We start from the raw sequence: 13,597 nt of genomic DNA on the forward strand, positions 1-13,597 counted from the left end.
TGTCTGATTCGGAAAGTGATCAGTCGAGCGCTGGTCACTCCCAATCTCAGAATGATCCTGGGGCTCCCAAACGGCCACAAGCCGTTTGGTATCCGGACCCTGCTGGCTCTTCTTGCGGACGCACCGAGAGAGCTACCCACTTGGCACAACCTTCTAGCCCAGCCACACGTAGAACGGTACACAAGCAGTCCAGTCCCTTCTAACTTCACGGCTGGCTGTTATCCACCATCTCTTGCGAACGAGAGGCTTTTCTCGTAGCGCAGCAACAGAGATGGCTGGGACACGTCCGACAGTCCTCTGCAGCTGTGTACCAGGGGAAGTGGGCCGTCTTCTGTGGTTGGTGTCGTAGACAGGGGTCTGTCTCCTCTCAGAGCCACTCTTCAGCAGGTAGCGGATTTCCTCGTGTTTCTTCGCCGAGAGAAGCTCCTCTCAGTACCCACAGTTAAAGGATATAGAGCCGCCCTGGCTCTCGTCCTAAAGCTGAGGGGACTGGACATCTCGAATTCGTTCGAGATATCCTTGCTAATGAGGAGCTTCGAAAGGTCTTGCCCACCCAGGGAACTCAGGCCCCCTGCGTGGGATGTGACTCTCGTACTTAGGAGTTTGACTCGAAGACCATTCGAGCCGCTCCGAGAGTCGTCAGACAGGGATCTGACCCTCAAGACCCTCTTCTTGCTGGCCCTGCATCGGCGAAGAGAGTAGGGGAACTACATGGCCTTTCTTATGATGTTAAACATACCAGAGGCTGGGCGGGATCTTGTTGACGCTCGATATTTCGTCCCGAACTTCGTAGCTAAGACTCAGAATCCGTCGATCCCTGACGACAGGTTCGAGTCTTTCACGATCCCCTCCCTCCTGGACTTCACCGATAACGATGCGGATGAGATGCTGCTTTGTCCTGTGAGGGCGCTACGGCGCTATCTGAAAGAGAACTCGACATCTCAGGCCTGAGTGTCGACGCCTCTTCGTTAGCACTGGGGTTACCAAGAAAGAAGTCTCCAAGAACACGCTTTCTTTCTGGCTGCGTGAGGTGATCAGGAGAGCGTACGAAGCGGATGGTAGGCGACGTGTTCTATTTCGCTTCCCCCTCTTCCCTTGTCTTCCCATCCCCCTTCATGCGATGGTAGCGACGACATCCGTACGCTCCGACCGAGAGCCCACGAAGTCAGAGGTATCGGACCCTCCTTAGCGTTCGTAAGAACTTCTCCGTGGCGCAGGTCCTGAAGGCAGGTGTCTGGGGCAACCAGACCACCTTCACGTCCTTCTACCTTCGGGATATTGCCCACAAGTCCTTGGATACTTTTCCTTGAGACCTGTGGTGGCTGCTCAACACGTTGTGTAAGCTTACCCAGCACCCGAGCAGGCAGAACAGCATCGATTCCTGGTATGACTGGGAGAATGAATGCGTGAATGAGAGAGTGACTGGCTTCTCTTCACCATCTTTTTCTACCTCTACCTGTGGGCAGAGGGATACGGTCGTTACCTTGCTGGAAGGGAGTCAGATGCAGGTAAGCTATTCAACAGAGCTCCATCCTACCTCTTTAACTAGAGATAGGAGTATATATCCACCACTTTCTCCAACAAGGGGGAGAAAGTGGATGCCGACATGAGACAAACCCATTACTTTACATTTGCTCATGTAAAGGAAAAAAGTTCTTACAATGCTGGTACAAAGAGATACGCTTGCCTCTCTCTTTAGTACTCGGCCCAGAGGTTCTGACCATTGATCCTGCGGTGCACACCCCGATCAATCGGACAGAGGCTTGGATCCCTCCCTTCCCTTGCTAATTACGACCAGGAGGCATTCAGGGATGGACGAACACCAGTCTGTTCATCAAAAGACTCAGATTCCTCCCACCAAGAAGTGAGTCTTCCTATTGTTAAAGGACCGAGGGTTTGTATTACGTAATCGGAACAAATGACAATTTGTCGAAAATTGCATTTTTCCTAACTATACAACCTGAGGTTCCTTACATATAGTCCCTCCTCATGCCACCCCTCACTCTGCGTATTTTGCATGGGCCAAAAGCAAAAGTGATTTGTTTACCTCCCAGTGACGATCGGACAAGCAGTTAACTACCGTTCTCCCCTTGTTCGAAGCTTACGACCGTTCCAGCTGCCGCTAGCTACTTCCTATTGTTAAAGGACCTCAGGTTTGTATAGTTAGGAAAAATGCAATTTTCGACAAATTGTCATTTTTCTTTATTTTGTTTATTCTCTGGTATTTGTTAGATCATTTACCTTAGAAATAATGGATTAAAGGATTATTTCGCGCAGTGACACGAACTGAGCCCAGAAATATTTTTTTAAAAAAATCACAGAGCGCTTAGTTTTCAAGATTAAGAGTTCATTTTTGGCTCCTTTTTTTGTCATTGCCTGAAGTTCAGTATGCAACCATCAGAAATGAAAAAAAATATCATATATAAATAATGCGATATATGATAGCGCAAAAAGAAAATTTCATATATAATTGTATTCAAATCGCGCTGTGAGCAAAACGGTTAAAGCTAACGAGTTAATTTTTTTTTTACACTAAATTGCGACCTTTTTGGTATATAACACATTGTAAAACGATCAAAGCAACAGAGAAAATATTATCACAAAATGATGCATGAATTCGTAACGCGCGGACGTAAAAAAGTTTTTTTTTTAAATTCACTATAAATCTAAATATTTTTGCAGAGACTTCCAATTTGTTTCAAAATTAAGACAAATGATTGAATATTACTATACTGTAAGAGTTTTAGCTTACAATTGCAGTTTTCGACCATTTCTGGCGAGTTAAAGTAGACCGAATGTCAAATTTTTTTATATATTTTTATATGCAAATATTTAAAAAAAAGAAGAGCTACAACCTTCAATAATTTTTTTTTTGTATTCTACATAAAATTGAGTACATTTTCATATATAAAACTCTATGAAACGGAGCAAGTATAACAAGAATGCAACATACGCATTTCGGAGATTTGCAGCGGAGAATCCGCGCGCAGAGGCAAGGAAAGTTTTTTTTTTTTTTTTAATTCACCATAAATCCAAATATTGTGCTAGAGACTTCGAATTTATTTCAAAATGAAGATAAATGACTGAATATTACTAGACTGCAAGAGTTTTAGCTTACAATTGCGTTTTTCGACTACTATTTCGGTAGAGTCAAAGTTGACCGAACGTGGTTTTTTTCTATTTATCATGATTTATATGCAAATATTTTGAAAATGAGATAGGCTACAACCTTTAATCAATTATTGTATTCTACATGAAATTGCGCACATTGTCATATATAAAACTTTATGTAATGGCTAATTTAAAATGGTGCAAACATTATGACAATCGCACAAAAAAATTTCTGATTTTTTCGGAAGAGTTACCGCATGGACGTAAGGAATTTTTTTTTGTTCGTAAATTTACCATAAATCGAAATATTGTGCTAGAGACTTCCAATTAGTTGCAAAATTAAGTTAAATGATTGAATATTACTATAATATAAGAGTTTTAGCTTACAATTGCGTTTTTCTACCATTTCGGTAGAGTCAAAGTTGACCAAAGGTTGAAATTTTGGCACTTATCGTTATTTATATGAAAATATCTCAAAACTGATATAAGCTACAATCATGAGTATTTTTTTTGTTGTATTCTACATAAAAATGCGCACATTTTCATATATAATACTCCATGTAACGGCTAATGTAAAATGGTACAAAAATTATGTCAAAGTGACGAAATAATTTCCGAGATGTGTCACATATACTTTTTAGTGCGGCAAGAAAGAAATTCGCGCTTGCGCGCCTGCGTAACGATTGTAAACAAAACATCACCTTGATCCGTGAACTCCCAGCATCCCCCAAGGCGCGTGATTCAAGAGTTTTTGGCTGGTAGGCCTAAAAGTATTTTTCTTCGAATTTTTAAAAAAACTCTTGTATGTAGACGTAAAATACGTCCAGTCGGCACCCGAGAGACACAAAAAATGTTGACGTAAAATACGTCCAGTCGGCATTTAAGGGTTATCGAAAAAAAAAGTAGTTCACATTCACAACGAGACATATTCAATAAATATTTCCACCTAAAAACACGTTGTATAAGGAAAAATAACTTTGTCTCATATAAGTCAAGTATCTAGATATTCGTTTATGCTAACTAGAAGCAAGAGCATTCGCTCAGAATTGCGTTATGGTGAAACAAACTCGTATTCATCAGCTGATTTCAAACCACAACTTTGGCTGCTCCGCGGAATACTGGCTTAAATTTGCCGTAGTATTTTAAAATACAATAATATGAGAATACATACAATATTCTTGGATACAGTGAAATAATGTATAACTTTTTAAAGGATTTATGGAAAAGATGCATAATTAATAAAATAACACAATGCATTTTTCGGAACTGGCGGACAAGAAACAACATGAAAAAACATCCCCTGACAACGTGGAGCGTAGTTACAAAGGCTGCCTTAATTTGTATCTTATTTCTGTACAAAAATTAAAATACCTTTACGTAATATATTTTCATACACATTTTAAACATAAAAGCATAAACATTTAAAAAATTGACACATCGATCGCTAAATTTGCACTTTTTTTTTTTTTTAACTATATTTTCGGAAGAGCGGCAACGACGGCATACAAGAACGAACTGGAAAAAACATCGTAGTCGATAACTTGAAGGGCAGTTTCAAAAGCTACCTTTTTATCATATTTCTGCACAGAAATAAAAATATCCTATTCGTAATACATTTTCATACACATTTTAAACATGAAAGCATAAACATTTATAAAATCGACACATCAATCGCTCATTTGCACTTTTTTAAAATCGATATTTTCGGAAGAGCGGCAGGCGGCGGCTCACAAGAAAGACCATGAAAAAACATCGTATTTGATAAACGTGAAGGGCAGTTTCAAAAGCTGCCTTTGTATCATATTTCTGTGCAGAAATAAAAATACCTTACACATAATACATTTTCATACACATTTTAAACAAAAGCATGAACATTTATAAATCAACACATATATAGCTAAATTTGCACTTATGTAACTCTATATTTTCGGCATAGAACAGCGTCAGAGGCATATATTTTACTCTAATACCTACGTATTAACTCTCCATAAAATTTGTTAATATAATTTGCATAACCTTTATGGTCTGAACGGCATTTCTACAAATGTATGAACTCGTTAGACAACGGCGCTAGCGGCGCTGTTAACTGAAAATTGTGCCATAAAGATACCTTTAAAATGCCTTATTTTTTTAATGAATATTTTTGACGACCGCCGTAAAACCGATTCGCCGTTGAGCGATTGCGCCGTTAACCGCGGGCCGTCTGTACCTTGTAATACATTTTTCATATACACATTTTAAACATAAAAACATGAAAACTTATAACAGAAAGCTGAAGTTTCATTATAAAATGAGTTATAATTAGTTCCCAAATTAGTAAAATATAACCATGTGAAGTCTTTCTAATGCATTTTTTTGGAACAGCAGCAGACAAGAACGAACATAAAGAATATCCTCTGATATACATGGAGGGCACTTACAAAAGCTGCCGTAATTTGCATCATATTTATGTACAAAAATAAGAATACCCTATACGTAATACACTTTCATACACATTTTAAACATAAAAGCATGAACATTGATAAAACTGACACATTGATCACTAAATTTGCACTTTTTTTTAACTATATTTTTGGAAGAGCGGCAGGCCGAGGCGGACAAGACAAACATGAAAAAATATCCTCTGATAACGTAGAGGGCAGTTTCAAAAGCTGCCTTTGTATCATATTTATGCACAGAAATAAAAATACCCTATACGTAATACATTTTCATACACATTTTAAACATAAAAGCATGAACATTATAAATCGACATATCAATTGCTAAATTTATACTTTTTTTAACTATATTTTTGGAAGAGCAGCAGACGGTGGCTACAAGAACGAACATGAAAAAACGTCCTCTGTGATAACTGAAGGGCAGTTTCAAAAGCTGCCTTTGTATCATTTTTATGTGCAGAAATAAAAATGCCCTATACATAATAGTACATTTTCATACACATTTTAAACAAAAGCGTGAACATTTATAAATCGGCACATCCATAGCTAAATTTCCACTTATTTAACTATATTTTTAGCATAGAACAGTGTCGGGCATATAGTTTACCCTAATACATATGTAATAACTCAATAAAATTTTTTTCATACGAGAACAAACCTTCAGTCTTAACAATAGGATAATTTCTAGCGCCTAGCTGGATCCAGTTAAAAAGCAGATGAAAGCAAGGAATCTTGTGATATCTGGCAACGCATGCTTAGCTCGGGTTAGGAGTGGTCAAGGACGACACCGTTATGCCAGTCTTTTCTTTGACTGCTTGGGCAAGAGTCGTGTTAACCTGTCTTGGCCTTTTCCCGGTTCATTGCCTGTATCGCTTGTGTTTAGTGTGTGTGTGTGTGTGTGTTTGGCTGATATGGCTTCTTCTGCTCCTTCTCGGCGTCAGCGTATGTGCCACGGAGTTCCAGGTTTCCCGTGTTCTCGTTTTCTGGCTTCAGCAGTGACTGACCCTCACACAACGTGCAGTAGGTGTCGTTCTAATTTTTGTACTATCACGAGGCCTTGCACGGAATGCCAGGCTTGGCCTAAGGAGCTGTGGAGATGGCAAGAGAGAACATCGGAGGGTTTTGACTCTTCCTACTTGGGAAGTTTTTTCGCCTCTTCCCGATGTTTCATCTCCCGCAGTAGTCAACCCCCATAGTAGCGTTGTTCCTGTGTCTCCTTCCTTTTCTTCCATTGATTCGTCGCTGGAAGTATCAGGAGGCCACCAGGCTAATGTTTGTAATGTAGCCCCTTCTTCCTCGGGAGTTTATTTTATTTCTGAGAAGGGTGAGGCTTTTTCATCAATCTTCTCTTCCAGAGTCGGAGGCGTCCAAAATGACAGCAATTTGGAAGCCCTCTGACTAGGGGGTCCCCCGTCCTTGGAGGGGTTGCTAGCGCATTTTGTGGAGGCTCGCACCCCCCTTCCCGGCCTGGCTAGGCTATCCCCCCTCCTCCTGGCCTTGTCTTCGTGGGTAGCAGAAGTCAGCCATCTTGCATTGCTCTGCCAGTGTCTGCAGCCGCTTCTTCGAGTCGTAGTGACTCTGTGGGATCAGCCCCGTTGATGACGTCACAGGATCCGTCTTTGTGTATTCCTCCGCCAGTGGCGTCTGATTCCTTCCCCCTCGCACCGAGGGGAAGCCGTGACGTCACCACCACTTATGACGTCACTCTCATCGATGACGTCTCTCCCAGTCATCTCCTCTGATTTGCCTTTCTCAGCTGGGACGTCATCCCTGCCGCCCAGTTTGCTACATCTCCCTTCCTTGTCATCGGAGCCTTCTGTGGCACATTAGTCTGAGGTCATATGCCAGGCAGTGCTTCAGAGGTTGGACTATGTTTTGGATGTGAAGTTGGCTGCCTTATCAGTTGGGAGGACTGGTAGGAAATGTGTTGCTTCGTCCCCGCCTCCTGAGAAATAAGAAACCAGTGCTGTCTTCCTCTCCTTCTTCCCCCTCTACGCCCCGTCGGCGTATCAACCGTTGGAAGGCTAAGGACTTTTCCCTTTCTTCGCCTATGAGGGAGGAACAAAGCGGACGTGTTCCCGAGAGTGCTGTTGTTTCGGGCAGTGTTAGTGCTCCTTCCCGTGTGCGATCTGCAGGGGATGCTTCGTTCTCTGCCTCGAATCACGGGTGTATTACCCCCCCCCCTCCCCGGTCCGTGCGCATCGCCAGCATGTTGCAACCTCCCCCGTCCATGCACATCGCGAGCGTGTTGCAATCTATCAGGCCTATTCGTCGCTTTAAGGATCTCAAGGCACCTGTCAAGAGGTCGAAGGGAGTTGGTACAGCAGGAGTGTTTGCCTGCCTCTCTCACTGGTGCTTCCAAGAGTTTGACTCTAGGGGATTGTGTAGATAAGAGAATGAGTGAGTTGGCTGGTCTCCTTTCTCTTGTACCTTTCCTTCTTCCTTTGGGCAGTTTAAGGAATAGACACGTCATTTGCTGGACTGGTCAGATACAGGTGAGTAAGGTAGTCATGCTGATAGTGTGGTCGTGCAATATACAAATATCTTATCCGCTGTTTGGTAGCATATGCTCCACTCCTTGGCAAAAAGGATTTGGGAGTAATACAAACCCTGGTGTCTTGGTTTGTTATTGGACAGTCAAAGTTTCTCTTTGGTTCCCTATACAATGGTTATCCCATAGATCATTGTTCGTCACTCAGGTTCTGAGTGGTTAGATATCAATTTATCTTGCTTCTCAATGGGCTTCAGTCCCTCTCCAAGAACCATTCTTTTGAGAGCTGGATTGGTGGGTAGGCCCCCAGCTGGTCTAGGATGTCTTATACCTCCCTCCAAGTATGAGTCTATCCTATTCTAAGACAATTTGTATTTTTCATAGCTACAAACCTGAGGTCTTAACGTTATACTGCCCGCCTCCAGCTGCCCTTCTTTTGTTAAGTCATCCTGAGTTGGAAAAGACTTGACGTAGCGGCGTCGTCCTTGACCACTCCTAACCCGAGCTACGCATGCATTACCAGATATCACAAGATTCCTTGCTTTCATCTCCTTTTTAACCGGATCCAGCTAGGCACTAGAAATTATCCTATTGTTAAGACCTCAGGTTTGTAGCTATGAAGAATACAAATTGTCTTAGAAAATTTGTCAATTTTAATATCATTTGCATAACCTTTATGGTCTGAACGGTTTTTCTACAAATGTATGTACTCGTTAGACATAATGGCACTAGTGTTGCTGTTAACCGAAAATTGTCCTGTAAAAATACCTTAAAATACCTTATTTTTTTCATGAATATTTTTGACGACAGCTGTAAAACAGATTCGCCGCTAAGCAATTGCGCCGTTAACCGTGGGCCGCCTGTACTATATCTTTTCTGCTTGATGATGACTTCTATTTCATGCTTTTCTCAGCCAAAGAACATCACATATTTTATTTAACACAGCTCAGTACAGTTTACATTCTGATACCTCTTCAACATTCCCCAAAGTATTTATTTCAAGTATCATGTGTGATCTTCATTTCATGCTTTTTGATTGATAGACTCCAACAAACCTTAGATAGGTAATGCTTCATCCAAAACTCTTAGTTTTTTATTCATTTATATATTTCTTTCTCTCAATCTTTTTATGTTCTTCTGTATCTAGTATTTAATGTAGATGAAAAAGCAGTTGATTTTTTATTGATTACAGGAGGAATTGAGATTATCGTAAAACCAGCCCTTAACTCAACTAGCAGTATTATCAAGCAAGGAGCTCTCCACTTACTAGGTTCTGCTGTACAGGGCAATCCAAAAGTCCAGATTGCAGCTTTAGAGGCTGGTCTATTGCAGTTACTTATTAGAGCAGTGACCCAGGATCCTAAGGTTTGTATTTTTATTTGTAGAGAGCCTGGACTGTTCTTATTAAGTCTGTGTTCTCAGGCACTAACCTTATTTGACATTTATATTATATATACAGTAGCTTGAAGACTGATTGCTGTTTTTTATACTTGTGGAGCAGAAATGAATACAGCTGTTTTATAAAAGATAAGTATGTACTTTTATTTTATACATACTTTTGAATTATTATCAGTGTTCATATATGAATACCTGTGATAGGAATTGAGATGAAATAGTAAATTCGTTAGTATTTAGTTATATACTTTTATCTCTGATATTTTTAACATGATTGTGTATAACTTACAGGATGGTGTCTCTCGCAAAGCAATTTATGCACTTTCATGTCTTGTACGAGGCTTTCCATATGGCCAGCAAGCTCTTGTGCAGCATGGTGGATTAGAAGTTTTGAGAAAAATTTTTGACCGGAAAGACTGGCAGAGCTTGCCTCTTCAACTTAAGGTATGTGAAGTTTAAACAATGTTACAGTGGTTCCCCTGTATTCATGGGGGATGTGTACCACCCCCCCCCCCCCCCCCCCTGCAAATAGTTGGAACCCCCAGAAAAATTATTATAATGGCCTATTTTGTTAGGTAAAACTCAAGAAAAACCTACTAAAAGTTTTTATACCTTTTTTTATATTTTTATCACAAGTGCATTTTATGATGAAATTGATGAAAAAATAAGAAATTTGTTGATATTTCTTATAGAAAAATACCGTGAATAGGCAAATTTCCCGCACATAATGGGTTGATATGTTCCAGAGAGAAATCCAAGAATATGCGAGTCCGCGAATTTTGATATTTTGTTGAATGGGCCAGTGTTTGGAAATTATCTGCTACAAGTTGATTCCTCAATAAGTAACCTTTCTATTTGAGACAAATATGAAACATAACTTGGTCACCTTTCATCCTCATTTGTAGGCTGTTCTTTCTAATCATTATGTTCAAGTTGTTAGAGAGATATTGTTTTTAAATGAGAGAATACCAATGGGGCATACACAAAATGTTAGTGTGATTTAATAGAACAGAATGAGTCATTTAGTTAATCCAAAGTATGTTTGGATCATTTTCTGGTCAGGATCATTGCATTAAAACTTAAGTTATTGTGTATACAGTTAAATCAGACTAAAGATAAAAAGTTGAATAACAGTGATAAAAGACTGAAGGAAACTCCATCTGTCTGAAACAGTGTTTTCCTTTCTTGGTTGCCACATCATAGAAGAATGAGCAATTATTTCAGTGATACTATATTCATTCTTTGGATATTCTAAAAAAAGCAAAAGGAAAATTGCAGGTTGATGTGCATGGATGAAGGAAGTTCTTTGAGGTAAATTAGTTTTGAATACAGTAGGGCCTCAATAATCGCGGGGGATAGGGCCCAGAACCCCCCGTGATAAGTAAATACCCGTGTTATCCTGGTACCCCCCCTAAAAATTGCGTTAAACTGCATCCTTTAATAATTAACCCACCCAAGACCACTATTTCAATGTTTATAACTGCCTACTTTAGTTCAAGCACCAAATATGTCTTTAACTATCACCTTAAACTAAATTCAAGACAGTTTCAAAGTTATTCTTTCCTATCTTCAATTTCCCCTTCATCAGATCAGCAAACAAAAGTATATATTACCTAACAATTCCTTTCCATTTTCATGATTTGGCTGCTGCACCAAACTAAAAGTACATAGTACAGTATATCTATTTTGTGAATGAACATATTTATTATAAAAAACATGATTTACTGTAAAGATTACAGAACTCAACTATGATATTAATGTATAAACAGCAAAATACAGCAATAAAAATCTATTTTTGTCTTTTGTTTACGTTTAGAATCAGCTGATGGACGTTTATTACTGAAAGAATTATTTTGGAAAACAATTTAGTTGCTAAAAGAAATGAATTTATTAATGGAATTATTATTATTTTTAATTTGTACATAATAGTTTATGATATTATGATACAGTAATTCATATTTCATTGAGAGAGAGAGAGAGAGAGAGAGAGAGAGAGAGAGAGAGAGAGAGAGAGAGAGAGAGAGAGAGAGAGAGAGAGAGAGAGAGAGAGAGAGCAGCTTGGGATGAGAGTAACTGTTGAATAGCTTGAGAGAGCAGCTTCGGACAAGAGCTTAGCTCGAGAATAACATAATGAAATTTGTATTTTAAATATTTTTATGGTGATAAGAAATGAAACATGGATAGTGATAAGATATTCTCTTGTTTACTGTTATAATGTAATGTGATAGTCATTGAGTCAACTATAAAAGTTGTTTGTTCCGATACGTAATACAAACCATCGGTCCTTTAACAATAGGAAGTAGCTAGCGGCAGCTGGAACGGTCGTAAGCTTCGAACAAGGGGAGAACGGTAGTTAACTGCTTGTCCGACAGTCGCGCGCCGCGCGACTGGGAGGTAAACAAATCACTTTTGCTTTCGGCCGCGGGTGTGAAGGACGTGTTCGTCATCGCTCTCTGCCCGCTTCATCGTCGTATGCTTTGTTTATATTGTGTTTTCTACTAATGGTTTGTTTGACTTGAAAATGAAACTGTAAGTACACTGTTTTCATTTTCATTACTTAATTATGAACCAACATGGAATTATCGCCGTAGATGCGGCGATTTCCTCTCTTTTCATGAATTGAACCCTTGAATTATGTCTCGGTGCCGAGGGCGGGCGCGCTCGCGCCGAGTCATGTATTTGCGAAAGTGTGTAATTGAAAAATGTAAGTACTCTTTTCATTATATTTTTGCCCTGTGCGTTCGTTACCGAGAGTGTGATTGCGCTCGGCACGAGCCTTTTAATTTTGTATAATAGAATGCAATGAAAGTGGATTCGCAATTGCAAAATTCTTTTCATTTTCATTTATTTATTTGCATGAAATTTAATTTGGATCAATTTTCGTTCTTACCCGGGAATTGATCCTTACGTTTTTTTTATGTGAAAGTGAAATCGCAAGTGCAGTATTCGGTTTCATTTTCATATATATTTTATGATAGCATCATATTATTGGATCAAGTTTCCGTTCTTACCCGGGAATTGATCTTTTCCTTTAAGTTCTATGAAGTGAATCGCAAGGGCAGTATTCTGTTTCATTTGCATATTACTTTTCACTGCTGTGCGGGGGTAGGGGAAGCGAAAGGTCTGCCAGGGAAGTCGTCGGAAAGCTCTCCCGCGACTCCTTGGTATCCGATTCTTCGTCCTCCTTCCTGCCCCCCGCCCCTCAGCTTCTTCGTTGTATTTTGTATTTGGGGTCTTCCTTGCGTTCGGGATGGGGCATGTCTTCCCCCCGTGCGTGAGGGAACCCCTCTTACTAATCTATCTATGTTACCGCAGGTGCTACATCCGTGGGAGACGACCTTGGACAGGTATGGACCACCGCGGCGGCACGGGCGTGCCTAGCATCCACGGGCTGCTGCAGCGTCTAGCGAGGTCTGGGGCGGTCTCCACTACTACCACGGCCGCTTATGCTGCTCCCCCCCCCCCCCTGGTCTACACTCCCCATGCTGTGTCGATGACGCCGTCTGCCGCTACTAGGGCCGCCGCCGTACCGAGGTGGGGTTGCCGCCGCCGCCTGTTTTCTTTGTGTTGCCTGCCCCAGACTTCCGCTGTTCCAGCAGCTCGCCCCTGGACCGGCCGCCAGGACCCAGGTTCCGCTGGCTGCCGATGATTCTACGAGGCGATCGCTGGGCCTGCCGTACCTGCCGCTGATGTGATTCCCGCTGTTGGCTTGGCTGTCCCTTCTGGGTCTACCGCTGCCGCTGTTCCTGCCGCTCCTGAGCTGGTTGCTGTTCCTGTCGCTCCTGGTTCCTGAGCCTGTCCATGCTGGTCCTGCCCACGGTGTGTCTTCCCCAGTCCCAGGTCCTTCCGGACAGGTGCAGTCGGGCCGTGTTGCTTCGGCAATAGCCCCGGCTCCGGCCTGGATGGAGGACCTGACGACTCTGTCCTGCGTGAGCTGACGAGGAAGAGGAGAAGAGGAAGCTGTCATCTTCGTCTTCATCGTCTGCTGCTGCTCTTCCCCTTCGACTTCTAAGGCCCATAAGCCGAAGAAGAAGAAGAAGGCTGCCTTCCCCCCTAAGAAGTCTCCTTCGGGAACTTCTAAGGGCCCGTCCCACCCCGGTGGGACGGGGGGTCCTTCTGCTGGTCCTCCTGCTCCTTCGGGAGCGTGGCCCGTCTCCCCTTC

At 41.5% G+C, this 13,597-nt stretch overlaps 1 protein-coding gene across 4 annotated transcripts in view; it reads left to right on the top strand.

Annotated features, from left to right (window-relative positions):
• The window catches only part of LOC135216410 (nucleotide exchange factor SIL1-like), a 131,872-nt gene that overhangs the window by 88,121 nt on the left and 30,154 nt on the right, over window positions 1-13,597 (top strand). For all 4 annotated transcript variants that reach the window (XM_064251700.1, XM_064251703.1, XM_064251699.1 and 1 more), the window contains 2 exons: window positions 9,233-9,405; window positions 9,727-9,879. In XM_064251700.1, coding sequence (XP_064107770.1) covers window positions 9,233-9,405; window positions 9,727-9,879 — 326 coding nt within the window. The remainder of the gene's footprint in view (window positions 1-9,232; window positions 9,406-9,726; window positions 9,880-13,597) is intronic.

The sequence above is a fragment of the Macrobrachium nipponense genome, chromosome 6 (genome assembly GCF_015104395.2).
Source record: "Macrobrachium nipponense isolate FS-2020 chromosome 6, ASM1510439v2, whole genome shotgun sequence".
Lineage (NCBI taxonomy): Eukaryota > Metazoa > Arthropoda > Malacostraca > Decapoda > Palaemonidae > Macrobrachium > Macrobrachium nipponense.